Source organism: Diabrotica virgifera, chromosome 5, assembly GCF_917563875.1.
Source record: "Diabrotica virgifera virgifera chromosome 5, PGI_DIABVI_V3a".
NCBI classification, from domain to species: domain Eukaryota; kingdom Metazoa; phylum Arthropoda; class Insecta; order Coleoptera; family Chrysomelidae; genus Diabrotica; species Diabrotica virgifera.
Window position 1 is genome coordinate 259,567,466 of NC_065447.1, and position 22,167 is coordinate 259,589,632.

Sequence of the window (22,167 nt, forward strand, 5' to 3'; positions counted from 1 at the left end):
ATTGAGTTTCTTCGAAACAGATCTTAAAGCATAGCAAGCTGAAGATAATTTCTTCCTTAGCAAATCGATATAAAGGGACCATTTAAGGTTGCTGTCTAAAAAAATAGCAAGAAATTTTACGGTAAAATTACGGTACTAATCGGGCTGTTGTTAAGAGGCAAGGGTTGAAGAGCTCCTTTATAGTATATTGCTACTGTTTTATCTACGTTAAGAGAGAGCAAAGTAGAGTCGGACCAGGTTTTTATTGTAAATAGATCAGAAGATATAGTAGCATGAAGAGTTGCGATATTTGAGTTGCTCCAAGTGATACTGGTATCATCAGCAAAAAGAAAGATTTTTCCATCGATTTTTAAACTAGTTATGTCATTAATAAAGATAAGGAAAAGTAGAGGACCCAATACTAACCCCTGAGGTACCCCACATACAATGTTTTTGAGACTAGAGTCTGTATAATTTGCTCTAACTAGTTGTTTCCTATCATCCAAGTAAGATTGAAACAAATAAAGAGAAATACGTTGAGTTCCGTAAAAATTTTGTTTTTTTATCAAGATGTCGTGATTTACACAATCAAAAGCTATGGCGTAGTCACAAAAAATGGTGGCAGTGTGAAGATAATTGTTCAGTGCTTGGTGAACGTCATGTAGTACAGAAAACATGACATCAGTGGTACATGTAATATTTAAAAAGCCGAACTGATTTTGTGATAAAATGTTGTTTTCAACGAGAAAGGACATACAATAAGTCGGGCTATTTTTTTATAATAAGTCGGGCAATTATTGAGTCTCTCAATAATTTTGGAGACTACCGGTAGCAGTGCAATAGGTCTATAATTGCAAGTATTAGATTTCTCACCACCTTTATGAAGAGGAATAATGATGGCTGTCTTTAGGCACTGTGGAAATTTGCCTTTCTCAGAAAAATCATCAATTAGTGAGATGAGGTCTTCCAACACATTTCCTGGGAGATTTAAAAAAAAATTTATTCATAGACCATTAGTACTACAGGAGGATTTGCTTTTGATACTATTGATTGTTTGGATCAGTTCAGCTATATCAACTGGTTTTATAAAGAATGAATTCGTGACCTTTCTTGTACTAGGAAGATAAGAAATGAAATATTATGGCAAAAAATTAATGTAATATTTTTACTCACATTAATAAAATATTAATTTAAATTTTCAGCGTAGATGTTAGCGTTAGATGTAGCACAGTAGCGTTCTGAGTTTCAACTTGAAATTATATTATAGCCCATTAAATTTTCTATTTGTCACATTCCAATCTTCATATCGTTTTGTCATATATTATTGTGTTTTCAATTTATCGATCAAAGGCAAAATAAAAATTAAATAATTTTTTTTTAAATAACGCTGGCACATAAATTTGATACACCCTGTATATTAATCTGTAAATATTTATTAGAATTTAGTTTGGATGTAAGTGGGTTTCTCTTTTAATGAGCTTTCCGATGAACCATTAAAGACTTTTGTGAATAATTAAAGTGAAAAGGACGATGTATTTAGATTTAAAATGGAAAAAGATTGTTTATTACGGGAACTATAGCAATTTCAGTTTAAAACTAAACTGCGTTGACCCCAATCGCGTTGTTTCCGACTGCTAGGCCGGTTGACCGTGGCCAGTGACGTCGAACATATAGAAGGACGTTCAAGAGCCTCCTAAGGTATTTGAAATTTATAGCATTTTCAAAGCGACGTTATTAGCGTACGGGTTAAAAATATTTGTTTTTTTCGCATGCAAGCGTTTTAAGATCATGTTAAGTACCTTATGTTTTTTAATATAATTTTAATATTTAAAAATTTATGCAAGTTCCCTATTACATCAGTTAATCTCGAAAGAAGTTTTTCTATGTAATCAGATAGAAGCCATAAGTATTTGTTAGAAAATTTTGAACAGCATTTGATAATTATTTATTGTTACCACAATTCGAAATAATATCAATTATTTATTTGTTACAATACTTAAATATTTAAATATTTAATTAATTAGCTTAGTTAGTAAAGTATATATGTACATGTTAATTAATACACCATGGGGAGATATTGTAAATATGTTTGTAAATAAAAAATATTGTAAATATTTTTTTAACTACATGCATATTTTCTAGATAAACTTGCATATTTTTGGGTAAAATACTGCATATTTATGCGCATATTTCACACCTTTTTATTTGCATAATATTTGCCTAAGTCTAATAATATGTATAGGAAGCACAATTTGTGTTAATTTTTTTCATAACAAAACAACACTTTTCTAACTTTAATTTTGAGTTTTTTATTATAATATTCTAACAAAAATTTAATTATTACACAATTCCAACTTTACGCATTGATCTCTAGGAGATATGTCTTCCGTCTGGTTGTACATTTGGTCGATGTCTGGAATCAACTGATAATCGCACAATACTTCCAAAAATCCTGGTAAAAGATGGCACAATTTTCTCACTTTTTCGTCAACTTCTTCCTGTAGAAAAAATAAATATGTATTAATATAATTGGAACTTATACAAATGTAAAGTTCTCAATGCTTTCAATCATAGTAAAGCATATTTTTGAAGTGTAAACTTCTTTAGGGACTTTGTGCGGTTTTTGGATATGGGAAGAAGCATTGAATTCGCGATCATCATCGCGACCGTCATCTTACGGGACGTTGTGCGATTTTTGGCTAGGAGAAAAAGCAGTGAATTCGTGACTATCATCGTGACCGTCATCCCAACCGTCATTGCTTCGACGAAATAAATTTTTGAAGTGAAAACTTTTTCATGGACGTTGTGCACTTTGTAGATGGAGAAAAATTATTGAATTAGCGACCGCCATTGCTTCGACGAAATAAACTTTTTAACCTTCGGATTACCAAGCGGCGGAAATTGTGACCCCAGCGTATGTTTTTCTTTAATAAATTCAAAAGTACTTTTAATTTTTAACTCATTATTTTTTTATTTGACTTTAATATCATTCTAGATATCCTCATATTTTGAAATAAAAAAAATTCCCTATATTTTACGAATAAAAAATATATTCTGAAGTTGATGTTTAGTAAAATAGCGTCTATTATGTGTAATTACAAGTAGTTTTACGCTAATCACGTCGACTTTGCAAAGTAACAAGACACTTACTCAACATACACTCTACACATGACACTAATACTTATGTTGTGACTGGCTGAATGACATAAAGTCCATGCCAAAAAAAATTGAAAATTAAAAAAAAAACTTTATTTTTTTGTTAATTGTCATTTTTGACCTCGAGTCATTTCCCCCCACCCCGTTAGTCATCCGTGTAACAAAAAAGGGTTGGTCATCGGAAGGTTAAGTGAAAACTTCTTTAGGGATATTGTGCACTTTTTAGGTGGGGAAAAAGTATTAAATTAACGACCGTCATTGCTTGGCGAAATAAATTTTTAAAGTGAAAACTTCTTTAGAGACGTTGTGCACTTTTTAGACAGAAAAAAGTGTTGAGTTTGCAACCGTCATCACTTTGCTGAACTAAATTTCGAACGTATGTATTATTGTGTTTTCAATTTATCAATCAAAGGCAAAATGAAAATTAAATTAAATTTTTTTATTTTATAACGCGGGCACATAAATTTGATACACCCTGTATATTGAGCTGTAAATATTTATTAGAATTTAGTTTGGATGTAAGTGGATTTCTCTTTTAATGAGCTTTCCGATGAACCATTAAAGACTTTTGTGAATAATTAAAGTGAAAAGGACGATGTATTTAGATTTAAAATGGAAATAGATTGTTTATTACGAGAACTATAGAACCCCCAGGTAGATGTAATTATCATTTTCTAGAAAAGGTGGTTTAAAAGAAAGTTTGGAATTGTAATATTTGTTTCAACCCGAGTAAAAGTTGTAGAGTTTCCCCGAAAGTAATTAAGGATGGTAGGAATAATTTTGAAAATGACTGTTTGTTTGTCGAATGGAAAAGATTGTTTCTGATTTTTGGCAAGTTGGAAGGGGAAAAGTGGTTTGAATGATTGAGAGAGTTTGAAAAAGAAGTCATTATGTTTTTGGCATCGCTGAGGAGCAGTTCGACGTTTTCGTGAATAGATAGTTAGCAAGTACCAGTGGTTGTTTGATAGTGGAGAATAGTGTTGAAAAGTGGAACGAGAGACAGATCAAATTGAGACAAAATACCTCTTTGATTCTGTATTATTGTGAGAAGGAGAACAGAGAATTTTTGGAGTTTTATATGAATCGAGTACGTGTCAAAAGAGGCCCGGCTTGTTGGAGAACTGGTGCTGGATTGATGGTGACTTTGATGGTGAATAGTTTTGAAGCTGGAGAACGGAGAGGGCTTTGATGAGTAGCCTTTAACATAGTCAACGAGGGAGAGCTGTTTTTGGGTCACGAGAAGACATCAGAGTGATTGAAGCAAAAGGTCAGTCAACTTATGCGAAAGATATTTTTATGTTCGGAAACTAAAATTTTGAGTAAAAAGCGTAGGAATTAAAATTCCAATATTTCAGAAAGTAAATAGGGAGTATAGCTAATCTTGCGAATAAATAATTTGGTTTTGTTTAATTTATTGTACCAAAGTCATTGGGAACAAACCGATAAATATTTTTTTAACTAGAATAAATTTAAATGTTAGAAATTTCATTCGGACATCTGTGTCCACAGGTTTTAGATTTGATAGATTTTTAGAATATTGATTTGGATAAATAAAAGACCATTCTGTATTTTTATTTTATATTTTTGCTTTATTTCTTTTCCTATTTTATCCCGATTAGGATCAACTAAGAGATACTGGAACCACGAGAGGAGATAAGTATAACGTAAGATAATTTAGACAATTTTTAAGATTATAAAAAGGCACCCTGAGATATTTTTATGTTTTTTTTATGTATGATTTGCGACAATTAAATAATTAATCAGATAAATAATAATTAATATAAAATTAATAAGAAGCAGATCATAACAGTATATTATGTGTACGTATACATAAATAGAATACAACCGTTGATTGAGGTATTGGGAGATAGAACGTTGGCAGCGCTTATATAATATGGGTATGGGTATAACACTTATTATTGGATAGGAAGAAGCATTGAGCTCGAAATTTATATAATATGAGAAGTTTTCACTTTTGTTGGCACTTCCATGAGTGCTTTAATTGTTTTTAATGACCAACTAATTAAGCTTTAAAAATAATGCTTATGCTCTACTTTATCTCTTTTATTTAGATTGATTAGCAAATTTCTTAATTTAATTAATTACTCAATTCTTTTAATTACTGTCTATGGAAAAGAAAACAACTTCAAATTAACTTTTCCAATAAACTTTATTCTCAGGGCTATTTTTGTATTTGAACCAATACCTTTTATTTGTGGCTTCTAGTATTTCTAGTTGCTTACTCCTTCCAGGATAAAACAGAGAAATTAAATGCATTCAATAACATATAAATGTAATCTATTATTTATTTATCAAATAAGCCGTGTACATATGATTTAAAAAATACTAAAATCTAAATTTGTTGCAACAATCTCTTACTTAATAAATTAAATTTTTTTAATTCTTCTCTAAAATAAACTTTAATTCTGATGTCTCCTTGTTCTAACAAAAAAAATTATTTAAGTAAATAATTGTTTATTTATACTAAATTTAATAAACTTTACTTTTCTTCTATTGAATTGATTTTGTTTGGAATGACTTACTGAATTATCGAACTGTTCAATAAAAAAAAATAAGCATATATGGTGTGGATATAAACAAGTTCCCTCCGTTTCAACAAATGATTTGACTAACCTTTTTGTTTCTTCACTCCTTCTTTTCCCAGACTGCGCCGTCCTTGATTCTTTCACACGTGCTTCTTGGATGTCGCGAAAAGAAGATCCCTCTCGTCCAAACTGCTTCAAAAACAAACAAAACCAGGACTAGCTCGAATTCTCCCTCAGTTTTCTCTTTGCTCGATATCTTTTGCAAATAGATACCAATCGGCTACTCGTTCTAGACAGAACAAAAGAAATCTTCCTCCGACACAGGAAAATCTACTTCTCAACCGGTAAACTATTCCGTGTCCACTTCTTTCTGCTCGCAAAGGCCGATCTCGCCACTTTTACACTGACTTATCACTTTTCAAAAAAACTGGACTGCTATCTCTCGATATTCATCACACAGTGACTCTTTTTCCTCTCTCAAATTCCAACTCCCATTCTCATCCCTTCCATCCATCTTTCTCTACCCAAAACATCCATACTTTCATTTCTTAGGAACCATGTTAATTTGTATAGAACTTTCCATTTATATTAAAATTCTCATAGACATTAAATTGCCACCGTTTTAAAAAAAAAAAAACTACACAAAAGCATCACATTCTGAACTCAAGAAAATTTGTTTACCATTTTAAACCTTCTCCGAATTATTTACAAAATCATATTAATGTCCAAAACGAAATAACATGCACTTTCTAATTATTTCCGAACTGTTGTCTGTAAATCCTTTAAAAAAAAACTATTAACGATTTCAGCTTCCCGGAACCACTGATTACTAACGAAATTAATTTCTATACAATTTTTGTTCATATACAGGGTGAAACAAAATCTATTCTCTCGTGGTCCCTGATATAAATTTATTTTCTGATTTTTTTTTCAAAAACAATTATACAACAATACATAGGTTGTTTCGAAACGTTACTCCACAGGCCAAAGCATTTGTGGACTGATTCGTCTGCTTTCGTTGACAATTCTTTGACGTACATTTGCTATAGACCGATATAGTACACCTATGGCAAATGGTGTTATATGGTGTAGATTAGACGCTTTAAACAACAAAAAAATTAGTGCACTCGGGGGAGTACCGACAGAAGTGAAAACTCCTTCGCAACTTATACGCAATTTAAATTATAGTATATATGTTACCGTAAAAACCCGATTTCAGTTAAAACCCGAATTTACTAGGAAAAACTAGTTTTGACTATGGGCTTTAGACAATAATTCTAGTTTTAATTAGTAAAAAATAAAATTATCAAATATTTTCAGTTGATTCTAGTTGAGACTAAACATATTTCAGTCAAAACTAGTTTTTGCTAAACTTTTCAGTAATTTCTAGATTGAACTAAAACTAGGTAAATAATTTGTTACTGATATGAGGTTGTTTGTAAATAATTTCTCTAAAACGTAAAATACTGGACAAGTTCGTTAACGTAAAAACGCAAGTCCTTTGACCATGTTGTTATTGTCTTGCATCCAGACTGAATTTTCTCGATGTCTTGGTTAGCTCGCTCTACTGAACCTTGACTCTGGCTGTGCCTTGGTTTTCCATGAACTAATTTTGCCTTAGGCCAGTATGACAAAACCGCATTTATAACTGCATTACCGAACTCTCGGCCATGATTGGAATGTAAAATGCATGAATGTAAAAAGTCAAGAATATATCCGTTAATTATTGATAAGTAATTTCGTCCGCCCTCTTACTTTGTAATGGTCTCAACAAAACAAATTTTGTTAAATTATCTTGATAAACCATAATAAACTTGTAGCGGTGATCCTCTTGTGATTGCATATTAGGGTGGAGCGAAAAATTCAATTTTCGAAATTTGAAGTGGGGTAGTGTGCAAAAGTTGTCTATCGGTATACAAAATAACGTGTTAAAAGCACAAATAAATTAAAAATATTTCAGAGGTTCGCCGAACGCTTCGAATTTTACAATAATAAGGTATATTACATATACAGTATTTTTATGATTTACAACATCAATTTGATTCTCCTCCGTCAACAGTCAACAAGTGTATGAGTTCTGGGAAATTATTTGCGCGCGGGTCTGTGTCTGTAGCACGTGACATCACATCACAAGTTTCAGAAGACTGGGTCAGTACGTGTTAAGTTACGGTATCGAGCGCGTCGCTTTGTTTTGTTTTCTGTGTTACGTATTTGGATTTTGTGTATTTTATTATTAATCGCGCCATGCCAACAACAAGAAAAGAGCTTTTGTGCAGTGTTTGGAGCGTCAAAAAAACTAAATGAACTAATGTTACCGACTTATAGTGATGTAATGAGACATTTTTTATGGATTAGATTTCAGTTAAAACAAACTTCTAAAAAGGAACCAAATGTTTCTGAAATAATAGCACTAGTGACAACAGATCTGGAAGGACTTTCGACCAAAGCTTCGTTACCTGTTTTCTCACACAAAAGGATTACCGATATGTTAAACGGATATTATAAGAAATATCAAAATTTGAAGAAACCATTAAAAAGCAGAAAAACAACTGCCATGTCACAAAAACTAAAAAGCTTTCAAGACCATGCTAGTAGTACCCTTTTTGATATTATTTCATGTAAATGTGCCGATTTTGCTTTATGCAAGTGTAAAATAAAAGTTCCCTTAACAGAGAGGACTTTTTTATTAGACCAGCGAAGCCAACGTAAAATGTCAATTAGTTCCATAGATAAAATTGAAAGTAAAAAAATAGAAAAGAAAATGGCAAGGAAATTAAAAGATAGACCTAAAATTACCGAAGAACCAAGACAAACAGAAACTGTCATACAAGATGTTACTTTACGAGAATCCGATTCTTCTGATAGTGTTTCAGAAACTTCAGAAACAAATTACCAATCGATTGCTTCAAGTTCCCAGGCATGTGAAAATATTGGACAAATGAGAATTTCCTTGCCAAAATTGGCGAAAGCGTGTGACAGAACAGGTGTCTCTGACAGAGCTGCAGCAATAATAGCTACTGCAGTTTTAGAGGATTTTAAAATAGTTAGTCCACGCGATACTTCTAAAATAATCGATAGAAGTAAAATAGGTCGTGCTAGAAAAAGGAAGAGAACTGATTATGAGAGCACAAGTAAGGAAGTGATAACGGGCTTATTTTTTGACGGTCGAAAAGAGACAAAACACTGTCGCAATGTATGAAGGGAAACCAACTTTATAGAAACACAGTCGTTGAAGAACATGTTGTATTAGTGTCAGAACCGAGCTCCATTGATTATAGGACATGTGACGCCGCAGTCTGGAACTGCATCTCATATTAAACGAGTAATCGTAAAGTTCTTAGAGACAAAGGTGGATTTTTCCCATTTAAATGCTATCGGACGTGACGGAACAGTTGTGAACACTGGAAATAAAAATGGTGCCATAAGAATGATGGAACTATATCTTAAACGCCCCGTTCAGTGGTTGATCTGCCTTTTTCACGCAAATGAATTACCCCTAAGGCACTTATTTCAAAAGTTAGATGGACCTTCAACAGGACCTAGCGGATATTCTTGTGCCATTGGAAAAGCTTTAGAAACCTGTGAAAATTTGCCAGTTGTGTCATTTAATCCAATACAGAGTGGAAACTTTCCAGTGCTTGTTCCTGATGATCTAAGTACCGATCAAAAATATTTGTGGGATATATGTCAAACTGTTACTTCTGGCATTTGCACGGAGAGCCTAGCCAATCGAAACCCGGGCAAATTATCCCATTCCCGTTGGCTAACAGCTGCAAATAGGATACTTAAACTTTATATATCCTCAAATGAAGTCTCAAATAATCTTCAAATTCTAAGCGAATACGTACTAAAGGTGTACGCACCTTTATGGTTCCATATTAAGCTAAAGCCGTCATGTAAGGACGGTCCTCGTCATCTGTTGAATATGATTAGATGGTCCAGAAATTTTGACAAGAAACTTTTGGAAATTATTGATCCCGTCATTCAGAGAACTGGTTTCTATGCTCATCCAGAAAATCTGTTACTTGCGATGGTAACAGATGAAACCAAGTCCATAAGGGAGCTAGGTTATCGTCATCTCTTGAAAATTCGTCAGCAAAATCAGAATAATCAATATATACGATTTTTTACTACTCCAAAAATTAATTTTAATGCCACAGACTTTGTGGAACTTATCGATTGGCAGTCTTGCAGGCTGACGGAACCCCCATTACTAGCTAATATGTCTAACAAAGACATTTTAGCTATGATAGAAGTGCCAGATCAAATGGAAATTGTAATACTCAAGCATTTGAACGATGTGTCAGACTGGTTACCGAAGCTTCTATGGCGGTCTGTGGGGAGGACAACAGGGATGGATTTATGAAATCAAGATTAGACTCACGACAACAGATGCCGCATTTTAATACAAAACGTGAGTACTCACTAGACACTACATAATACCATATTTACATTATGAGTTAGGGGGTGAAAAGAATTTTTGGGGGTGGAGGGCAGTGGCGGTGGGGGGGGGTGGTGGAACTCCTCGTGGTAAGTTCTGGGTTGTATTTTAATGCTAAAATATAAAATACAAGCGAAGAGCTGCTATTAATGTATACAACGTTATAGGCAAATTTCAAGTCCCGGGGGGAACCTCTAAATTACAACACAGGGGGTTGATTTTTTTCCCTATAATATACTACCTAGACAACTTTTGGGTACTAGCCCATTTCAAAAAAAGAAAAATGAAAAATATCGGTCAACTTCGCTCCACCCTATTGCATATCCATCAAATCTACCTAACAACGACTATTCATTTCTGAATGCAATATAGGTACAATATAGGTTTCGACACAAGACCCATCTTCACTTTACTCTTCTTCCGTTGGCGTATTTTTTGGCCGTTTTAGTCTTCAACCTACTCCAACTTCCATGACCAGTAGCAACGTCGGCTGCTTCAGTAGGTACATAATATTTAATGGGTTCAATTCTGTAGTAATAGGCCATGATAAAGAAGAAGAGGCGTGACTTGGCACAATGAAGTTAGATATAGGTTAGAAGGTTAGAACATATAACATGACGTAACGTAAAGATTGTAAATCCTACTTTTATTAAATATAATATTTAATAAATACCTGAGTATTATTATTACAAATTCTAGAAGCCAACTTTTTTATTTCGCCAACTTGAACAATTCTTAATCGTATTAGTGTTTTCTGAGCAGACAGTTCCGAATGTTGTACTTCGGGGATTAATTTATTATAAGGTTTGTTCGTAGTACGATCCAATCGATCAGCAACCGTTGCCAACCGTCAGACGCAAGCGCGTTCGTAGTCTACGAACTCGAACTGTTAACTGCGCAGCGCTAACTGTTAACTGCGCATGCGTCTGATGGTTGGCAACGGTTGCTGATCGATTGGATCGTACTACGAACAAACCTATACATGCCTTGGTCACAACATTGTGGTGACTTTCTTTCTTCTCGCCCTGTTCCTTTTGTAAGATCTTTTCCAAAAAACGGTATTTCTAAGTTCTTATATCTCTCCTCTCAACCTGATCTTTGACATTATCACTCATGGTAAATAATACACAGTAGTGTAATATAACCAATAAAAACGATGCAGAAAAACCAACAGTTGCACACACTAGTTTGTTACCGTTTGCAACCCTACCCCGAAAAGGCCAAATCGTATTTGTCTCTTCTCGCAACGATTTGAACCGGTATTCGCTAGTAATTCCAGTAAAAACTAGTGTATACTAGTATAAACTACCTTATATGAGATTTGTTCGGGATTTCTAGTTTTAACCGAATTTTGCAGTCAAATCTAGTTTTGACTAGTTAAAACTAGAATTATCTAAAGCTCTGAGTTAAAACTAGTTTTTCCTAGTAAATTCATAGTCAAATATTTATGTAACTTTTCTATTAATCTAAAAGTAGTAACTGACAGGACAATAATTACTAATTGCGATTTTCAATTTAGAAAAAGGTACCAAATACTATAGACTGTAATACATACAACTCTTGACATCTCCCATTAATTTTGAGGAAGAAAAAAAAGTAGGGCCATCTAGCGGTGTGAGTAGGATAACCAGAGTAGGATAACTAACCTTACATTTTTAAAATTGCTTTATTATTGTTTTTTATAAGTGTTTGAACTAATTTTATTTTAATTTAGTTTAGCAAAATTAGCTCGTTATTCAAAAATTTATAAAATTAAATTTGAATGTTTACGTCAAATTTTACTTTGTCGAAACGTAGTTCAACCCAAGCCGACAGTGGCGCTAGTGGCAACGTGCTTCCAGATTTTTGTGGGAGTTGGATGTATTACAGTCAATAGTACCTATTTGATGTTACTCAAAAAACTTACCAATGGAATTCCCCTTTGTTTGCTTTCTTGGATTAATTTTGCCAATTCTTCGCAGGCATAGCACAATTCGCTAAAAAAATTATTAAAATTAGTATTAACATTATAGTCTGAGATCCCACTGCAGAATCACTACGTTCATGGGTTAGTTAATTAAAATCACATTGTTATATATATTTATACGGGGTGTCTGCGTAACTTTGCACCATATGGGAAACTTTTTTAATATCAATTTTACGAAAAAAAGTCATTCTTTATAAAGTGCTCTGCATAGTCTAAAACCTAAGTTGCAATCATCAGATATCAAATTTTGTCAACAGTATACGAGGTATGTCAAAAAATATGAATTTCGCTTAAGAGCAAAACTACCTTTATATTTCAAAATATCAAAAAATTTTATTATGAAAAGTTATTTGTAATTAAAAACCATATTCAAATATGCAATAGCAGCCTTCTACGTGAAAAAAAATTTTTTGAGATTTTCCTAAATTACCGATTCCGAACATCATTTTTATTTATTAGACATGTAATAACTCTTTTATTAATAATTTTAGGAAAAAAACTTATTCTTCATAAAAATCTCTACATGGTCTAAACCTCAAAATGCAACCATCAGTTATCCAAGTTTGTTAATTTTATACGAGGTGTGTCAAATAATATGAATTTCTAAATTCTTTCTAAATTTATATTATTTGACACACCCCGTATAAAATTAACAAACTTGGATAACTGATGGTTGCATCTTGAAGTTTAGACTATGCAGAGATTTTTATGAAGAATAAGTTTTTTTCCTAAAATTATTAATAAAAGAGTTATTACATGTCTAATAAATAAAAATGATGTTCGGAATCGGTAATTTAGGAAAATCTCAGAAATTTTTTTTTTCACGTAGAAGGCTGTTATTGCGTATTTGATTATTTTTTTTAATTACATATAACTTTTCATAATAAAATTTTTTGATATTTTGAAATATAAAGGTAGTTTGCTCTTGAGCGAAATTCATATTTTTTGACATACCTCGTATACTGTTGAAAAAATTTGATATCTGATGATTGCATCTTACGTTTTAGGCTATGCAGAGCACTTTATAAAGAATGACTTCTTTTTGTAAAATTGATATTAAAAAAGTTTCCCATATGGTGCAAAGTTACGCAGACACCCTGTACATTTAAGAATAAGAGAATACGAATAAGACAGTCAAAAAGTGACCGCAACTAAGTAAATTAACCAGTTAATGTACGCGCTCGACAATGACATGAGTGAGCCTTACTAGACCAGGGCGCATCTGTAAAAATATTAGTACATTTGGACGTTGAGAGGAGACTCAAACTTTTTTGCAGAAATTGCTTGAAAATAACTCAAATAATTATATTTGAGTTATCCTTTCTCTCAAAAAGGTCCGGAACATTGTTTAAATAATCAAAATGTCAAAAAAAGAAAGAAAAATTCGATTTTCTTCTTCGTTTTTTGATTATAACTTTAAAAGTATTCATTTACGAGAAAAGTTGTACTAACATAAAATTTGCTTAATTAATATATTTCTACAATACAAAATTGGTAATAAATTTAAAAAATAGTCACCCTTGTTGAAAAATAGCAATAATTGCGAAAAAAAAACCATACAAAAACAAGTATTTGCATTTTACATTTTTCAACCATTTATGCTACATAAAGGATCTTCATATTTTACACAGAAAAACTATATGATACAGTAAAACAATACTGTAAATTTCATTAAGATCGGTTCAATAGATTTTGGAAAATAAATTTTGCAATCCAGCTTTTGCAAAAAAAATTCATTTTTTCAAAATATTACAAGACTGAAAATAAAGCAAGTTAAATTTTTTTTGCATATAGAAATGTACTGTACCTTTCAATTGCAATGTGCAAAATTAAAATCGATTAACTACCACGACATCAGAAATTTGTTTAAATAAACAAATTATTGGTGCTACGCGCAGGACAGCGGATAGTTTGCTCTGATTGGGCATTCCAATGACCTTTGATAATTATTAATGCATTTTAATTTTTGTAACATTTCGATGTAAATAAATCAATTTGTTTATTGCAAAATAAAAACACATACTCTATCCTTTGAAATAATATTTTTTTTAGCAAAAAATTTCTTTGTTCATATATTTTAACTTAGAGAATATAATATTATTATTTTTAAATATATGCAATTGTTTAAACAATATTTCACAAACAATAATCAAATTAGTTTGATTTTTGTGGAATTAAAATATTAAAATACAACAAAATATAGAGTTAGAATATAATATATTATATAAAGGTTTAAAGAAATGGTGGAAATCAACTTGTGAGAGTCGAACACCGCCCTCCTGCACTTAACACCAAAAATTAATGTTTATTAAAAAAATTTCCTGACACCGTGGTAGTTAATCCATTTTAATTTTGCAAATTGCAAATGAAAGGTACAGTACACTTCTATAAGCAAAAAAATATCAATTTGCTATCTGCTTTATTTTTAGTCCTGCAACATTTAAAAAAAATGAATTTTTTTGCGAAAGCTGGATTGCAAAATCTATTTTGCAAAATCTATTAAACCGATCTTAATGAAATTTACAGCGTTAATTTATTATATCAAAAAGTTTTTCTGGCTAAAATATAAAGGTCCTAAGTCTAGCATAAATGGTTGAAAAACGTAAAATGTAAATACTTGTTTTTGTATGTTTTTTTTTTCGCAATTATTGCTATTTTGCAACAAGGGTGACGATTTTTATATTTTTAACCAATTCTATATTGTAGGAAATTTAATTACGCAACTTTTATGTCGGTACAACTTTTCTGAGAAATGAATACTTTTAAAATTATAATCAAAAAACCAATAAAAAAATCGAATTTTTCCTTCGTATTTTGACATTTTGATTATTTAAACAATGTTCCGGACCATTTTGAGTGGGAGGAGGATGCAAATATTATTATTTGAGTTATTTTCAAGCTATTTCTGCAAACAAATTTGAGTCACCTCTCAACGTCCATCTCAAAACCGATGCGCCCTGGACTATACTGCCAATTTTGCAAATGCTCGACTCTGACACGGACACGAGCGACCATTAAATTGTAATGTTTAAATTTTTGTAGCAGTTGCGGAACTGGTATTTATTTAAAAGCGTATAAATATCTAAATAAAATCTTCTTTACATTTCTTCTTCTTCTTTTACATCTATAACTTTTTTATTACAAAGCCAGTGTTGTCATTATAAAATTATATTTACCAAATAAATTGCACCAGAAACCATTGTAAGTTGAATTTTGTAGAATTGTTAAAAATTTGGTTTTTTTTGTCGAGGCATAGTGTACTAAACAGCGGTACATAAATTTCTTTTTTTATTGCCCAGCCAGTTTTAAGACATTGTAAAATGATATTTTTTTATCTAATAACTTGCAGTGCGAACCATTGACAATTTTTACGAATTGAAATTTGTGGAATTTCCAGTATTTTTTGTGTACAAAGTTTAAGTGAATTTGAACCAATTTGAAATGAATCGTGTTTTTTTATTCTTAGAACTATTTTCTGCCTTATTTTCCTAACAATCATATCGATATTATATAGATTATTTGTATATATTATGAAGAAAATATAATTTATTAAATAGCCTCATCCCCAGCTAAAGTAAAGGTGGTAAGCCACTGAAAATAATTTTGAAATTATGCTTCTTTAGGCGCGATTGAGAGTAAAATTTCATAATACTGCGCGCATGCGCACATACACAGTATGGCGTTTATGCCCGGTTGCTCCAACAGATCTTAAGCTTAAGTCGAGAATATCATAAGAATGAATATAATATAATTATTGTAATAAATTACAATAAGAATACCATAATATAATAACAGATATAATTGATAATAAGGTAAGAATCTAAAATTATGTTGCAACGTAAGTGATACTCAAGGAGGCCCTATCTATAAGTAGAACTTAGCTAAGCTGTAGCTTAAGATATGTTGGTGCAACCAGGCATAAGTTGCTGAATCTTTCAAGTTATGTATAAATACTATTTATGTATTTCAAGTTATGTATATCAGTGCAAGGAAAGGTGTGAAAAGAATATATTAGTGTTTTTAGTAAATATATCTATTAGTGTCTTTGGATTTGTCTTCCTCAGGAGTAAGATGAGTACTATTAAAACATTTTATTGTATATTTATTATACTTCACCTTCTCTGTTTGTTACCGTGAATTGTCATTAGGTGCGTCCGAACCGATACAGACACAGTCCTCGTAGCGTATTTGGTATAGCATTCGGCCAGAGCTCGAGAGGTCTTGAGTTCGAGTCCGGAGCAATTTTATACTTTTATTTTTGGAAGCGGTAAGCACAAAATTAGTTTGGTGTTTAAAAAAATTAAAACAAACTGTTTAAAGTATATTTATTTTTAAGAAATCATATAATAGAAGTATAACTCCTTACGTGCGTACAAAGTACACACACACATTCTTTTTTTTTAATTTAATTATATGTAACCACTACATTTCACTTAATATAATGATATCAGGTTGCCTGTGAAAAAACGGCCACAAATTCGGGTTGTCAGCTGTTAGAAATGCGAGGTATCAGAGATAAGTTACCTATTAATCTAGTAAAATAAAGTTACACTACATGTAAATCAAAATGTAAATTCGTACAGGTTGAAACAAATTTTATATCAAAGTTTAGGTGGGTACAAAAGATATTTTCAGGAAAGTATCCAAATCATAAAAGGGGGTCATTGTTTATAGAATTAAAAAGGGGTCATTTTTGCAAATAAATTACTTTTTAACTACTGAGGTCATTAAATTCCTAATAAAGGTCTACAGGATTGTTTTCTGCAAAGCTGAAGGGTAAGTCTTTCACATAAGACTTACTGAATTAAATTTGACCCCCTATTTATTTAAATAATTATAAATAAAACTTGCAAAATTGGAAAAAATTATTTTTAGCGTTTTAAATAAGAATTATAAAACAAATTATTTTACAGGATAAGTTGCGCTATATTGTCAGTATTAACAAAAAAAAATTGGTCAAAAATATTTAATATTTTTTGAGATATTGAATTTGTTTATTAAATGTTACTCTATTTTCAATTGCAAAAACGCGGTTGTTGCCAAAGAAATATTTACCTGTATTATATCTTATTATTTTTATTTTTATGTATGTTTTCGATAAATGTGTTGATATATTCAAATTTCATTTAAACTTCCCCCTAAAATGGCATTTGAAAATTATTCAAATTTGTTTATAATTTGTTTTTTTAATAACGTCGAGGGGATTAAATATTTTGAAATGCCGTTTCGATAATTGGGTTTCTGGGAATTTTTCACTAATTAAAAATTTTTTTTGTCTTTTTTTCCTCTTCTTTTTTTTTTCTTTGAGTTATATTACTACGGACCATTTTAGGATTAAATTTCATTAAGAATGTTGAATCTCTAAGTTTTAGATTCTGGACCTAAATATATTAAGATTGATCTAAAATCACCTAAATAAAATGTGGCTACTTACTAAGTTACAGGGTGTTTTATTTAAAAATTTAAAAATTATTTTTACCAAGTACTTTCAAACTATTTGACGTATCCTTATCATACTTGGCAAAAAGTGTAAATACTCTACAGTCTACTAAATTGTGATAAATAAAATTTTCTAGCTACTACCAGAAGCGTACGATAGGGGATTGTTAATGGTTAACCATTCCCAAATTCTACGCCACTGAGGGAATTACTATTTTAGCGAAATTTTTTGATTCTCCAATACCTTCTATGTAAATAATATGCTCTTTACTGGTAACGATTAAGTCATTAGTTTTCGAGATATTGGACGTTAAAAATGAAACGGCATAGTTATTTTGATTCATTCATTCATTCATTCATTTGAAACTTCCAAGATCTCGCAAACTGATGACTTTATCGATACCAATAAAGTTATTTACATACAAAGTATTGGAGAATCGAAAAATTTCGCTAAAATAGAAATTCACTCAGTGGCGTAGAATTTGGGAAGGTTTAATCATTCACTATCCCCTGTCGTACGCCTCTGGCACTAGCTAGAAACGATTATTAATCACAATTTAGTAGGGTATATAATAGCCACACTTTCTGCCAAATATGATAAGGATACTAAAATAGTTTTAAAGTAATTGGTAACAATAATTTTTAAATTTTTAAATAAAACACCGTGTAACTCAGTAAGTAGCCACATTTTATTAAGGAGATTTTAGTTAAATCTTAATATTTTTAAGTCTAGAATCTACAACTCACAGTTTCGACATTCTTAATGAAATTAACCCTAAAAGGGCCCGTAGTAATATAACTCGAACAAAAAAAGAAGAAGAGGAAAAAACGACAAAAAAATTTTGTTAATTAGTAAAAAATTCCCAGAAAGCCAATTATCGAATCGGTATTTCAAAATACTCAATCCCCGCGACGCTATTAAAAAAAACAAATGCCATTTCAGGGGGGAATTTCGTTGAAATTTGAATTGATCAATACATTTATCAAAAATATAGCTAAATATCAAGAAAATGAGATCTTATTCAGGTGAATATTTCTTTGGCAACAACCGCGTTTTTGCAATTGAAAATATAGTAACATTTAACAAACAAATTCAATGTTTCAAAAAATATTAAATATTTTTCGACCAATTTTTTTTTGCTTAATACTGGTAACATAGCGCAACTTCGTCTGTAAAAAATATAGTTTTTAGCGTTTATTTAAAACGCTAAAAATCATTTTTTGGAAATTTGTTTTTAAAGATTTATATACAATTATTTAAATAAATATGGGGTCAAATTTAATTAAGTAAGTCTTATGTGAAAGATTTGGCCTTCAGTTTTACAGAAAATAATCCTATTGGCCTTCATTAGTAACTGAATGACCTCAGCAGTTAAAAAAGTAATTTATTTGCAAAAATGACCTCTTTTTAATTATTTAAACAATGATCCCCTTGTATAATTTGGATACTTTCTTGAAAATATCTTTTGTACCCACCTAAACTTTGATATTAAATTTGTTTCAACCTGTGCGAATTTACATTTTGATTTTTTTTTTATTTTATTAGGCTATATAATAGATAATATTATTGCCCCCTTATTTTGCATTTATTGCTATATTGCAGAAAAGGTAATACGTTAAGATATTTTTGCCTCTAGTCGTATATCATACAAAATTCAATTATCTTTATTTTATTCCTCTACGACTTTGTTCCAAAACGAATCGTTTTAAAGTTATAAGCAAAGAAAGCAGAAAAATCGTCGTTTTTCGAAGTTTTTAAATATTCTAATTTTTTTATTAATGTTTCGGGCATATTTTAGAAGGAGCATAAGTCAAATATTATTACTGAAGGTGTCACCTAACTTTATCTGCAAAAGCCGAATGCCACCTCTCACATCCAAAAATAGACGTTTTTTCACAAATCCTTACTGGTCTATAATTTAAATATGAGTTTTTAAGCCTGGGAAATGCATATTTTGGCATTTTTCAGATTTTAAATCGCCTATAACTCGAAAACTATCATTTTTTGAGAAAATTTACAAGATAGCTTTCTTGTTTAGAATTACCCAAAAAACCGAAAAATAATAATATATATTGGAGAGCAAAAAACGAGATGTTTTGTATTTGTTTAAAAAAATTGTTTAAACAATTTCTGCCAAAAAATTCCGCCCGGCACCCTCCATTTTTGTTTAAAGTGGACCTTTTTGAATAGGAATCCACAAAGAAACCGAATCAGAAATTTTTTCAGACGGGAGCGGTCTCACCACATGGACTATTTGACTCGACATGAATAACTGAATAAAAAAAGTCTCATGTGGCAGGTAATATTTTTTAGGTGTGGGCCCAAGTCCTATTAACCAAACACCATTATCAGCTGAGGATAATTTTATAATATTAAAAAAAAATGTTATTCACTTTTACTTACTCACTTATGTCATCATTCTTTTGGGCGCTGACGGTAAGACCTAGAAAGAAATTGTTTTAGTTTGTTAGGAAAACCTGTTAACTGTTTTATTTAATCGGGACAGCCTACAATTTTAATTATAAATATTTTGAGTTCCACCTCAGAAACGGTAAATATAAAATAATTTTAGATTTGGGGTTTTTAATCATTTAACTATCTTTAAGCACCATGCCTCACAAAACTAAAGAGATATGGATAAAAGAGACCGGACTAAAAAAATATTCAAAAGACAAAAAAGCTAATACATGCAAGATATCTAGGAAACAATCGCACAAAAGTAACAAATGGATTTTGTTAGTAAAGGTACTTCAAATATTCTATGTTTTAAAGGCTATACAAAACAAAGGGCAAGAAAAGGGTAGGAAGATGAAGTGACAAGGTTGGAGACATGGTTTGCAATAGGCCAAGGCTCGCTTGAGGTGTAGTGCCTTTGGACAAAAAGAGAAAAAAACGTTCTGATATAAATTAACATTGTCTGAGGATAATAAAAATATACAATAAAAAGATAAATAATTATGAAAAATTCTAAAAATCAAACAAAATACTAAAATATTCTATAAATACTTACCGACGCAAACTAAAATGGCCAATACAAAGCAAGACTTCATGTTTGCAAATTAAACTGAGAAGTGATGTAAGCTGGTGGTGTGGTTTTATATAATAAAAAATTGAACCACTTGAATAAAAAACAAATTTATGAATGATATTCCGCGTAACTTTTTCATAACTTACCTCGATTTACTTAGATAACATTGAATACTGTATTGTAATAAAATAAAGGCATTGGAGATAAGTAAAATATTTAACATACCTAATTTTAATTAATTAATAAAAACCGAGGAAAAAAAGAATGTGTGTGTATTTTGTACCAACGTAAGAAGTTATACTTCTGTTATATAACTTCAACGAAATAAATATACTTAACAGTTTATTTGTGTTTTATTTAAATATTAAATAAACGTATTTACCTACCACTTTCAAATTTTTTTTATTAAAACAATACCAAAAATTACAAAACAAAAAGAATATCAATCGTCCGGGATTTGAACCCGGGACCTCTCGATCTCTGGTCCAATGCTCTACCAACCAAGCTATCAAGCCCCGTCTACGTGACGTCTCGGATATAATTTGACATCACGGTGACAAATAGATCAAGTGAAGTATAAAAATGTTATAATAGATATTTTATTATCTTAGTCCCGTGGAAGAGAATTCCAAAGACACAAAAATTATAATAAATATATTAATTTACTAAAAACACTAATATATCCTTTTAATGACCTATTTGCGCTGATACATACATAAATTGAAAGATTAGCAACGAACTGCATACTGTCTGTGTGCGCATGCGCCCAGTATTATAAAATTTCCCTTTAGATAATAAAGAAGTATAACTTCAAAAATTATCTCTCTTCTAGGGCGTTACAGACCAAGTCGGGCCCGAGCCTCCCCCAGCATCGTCCTTTAAATATTTCTGTCCTTGACTGCTCTCCTACAGTTATCTCCCTCAATATTTTTTAGCATCGGTGTCTATCCACCACTTCCTTGGTCTTCCTACTGTATAACGTTTCACCATAGTTTCTCTAAGCATTCTTCTAGGTTTTCTGTTGTTATCCATTCTTATAAGTTGACCTGACAAACGCAATCTTTGCATTTTTGAACAATTTGCTGTAGAGGGTTCTTTGTAATACGTATTGGTGTAACTTGTAGTTGAATGTTAAAATGCTATTTATTCAGTACTTTGCTCTACGGTGTTGAGTCATGGACTCTTAAACACGGGAATATTAAAAATCTTGAAAGCATTGGGGTGTGGTGCTACCGCCGTATACTAAGAATAAGTTGGGTGGATAAAATTATAAATGAAGAAGTAATACGCAGAATAAATAACGAACCAGAAGTTCCACTGAATATAAAAAAGAGAAAACTTGAATACTTAGGCCACCTGATGAGAGGACGAAAGTACACATTCCTACAAAATATAATGCAAGGAAAAATCCAAGGACGAAGAAATCCAGGCCGTAGAAGAATATCCTGGATGAGAAATTTGAGAGAGTGGTTTGGCTGTACCACTAACGAATTGTTCAAAACAGCAGTAAATAAAATTATTAGAATCGCCCTAATGATATCCAATCTCCGATAGGAGAGGCACTCAAAGAAGAAGAAATAGTCGAATCTTATGCTCAATATACCATTATTG

The 22,167-nt window shown here is 31.3% G+C and overlaps 1 protein-coding gene across 1 annotated transcript; it reads right to left on the reverse strand.

Moving 5' to 3' along the window:
* Positions 1-2,263: 2,263 nt before the first annotated feature.
* Positions 2,264-20,660, reverse strand: LOC114329031 (uncharacterized). Its single transcript, XM_028278042.2, has 4 exons — positions 20,539-20,660; positions 19,932-19,971; positions 12,029-12,098; positions 2,264-2,477 (listed from the first exon to the last, which is right to left on the reverse strand). Exons 1-4 carry the CDS (start codon positions 20,576-20,578, stop codon positions 2,313-2,315), a joined length of 315 nt encoding a protein of 104 aa, XP_028133843.2. The 5' UTR covers positions 20,579-20,660; the 3' UTR covers positions 2,264-2,312.
* Between the last annotated feature and the right edge of the window lie 1,507 nt (positions 20,661-22,167).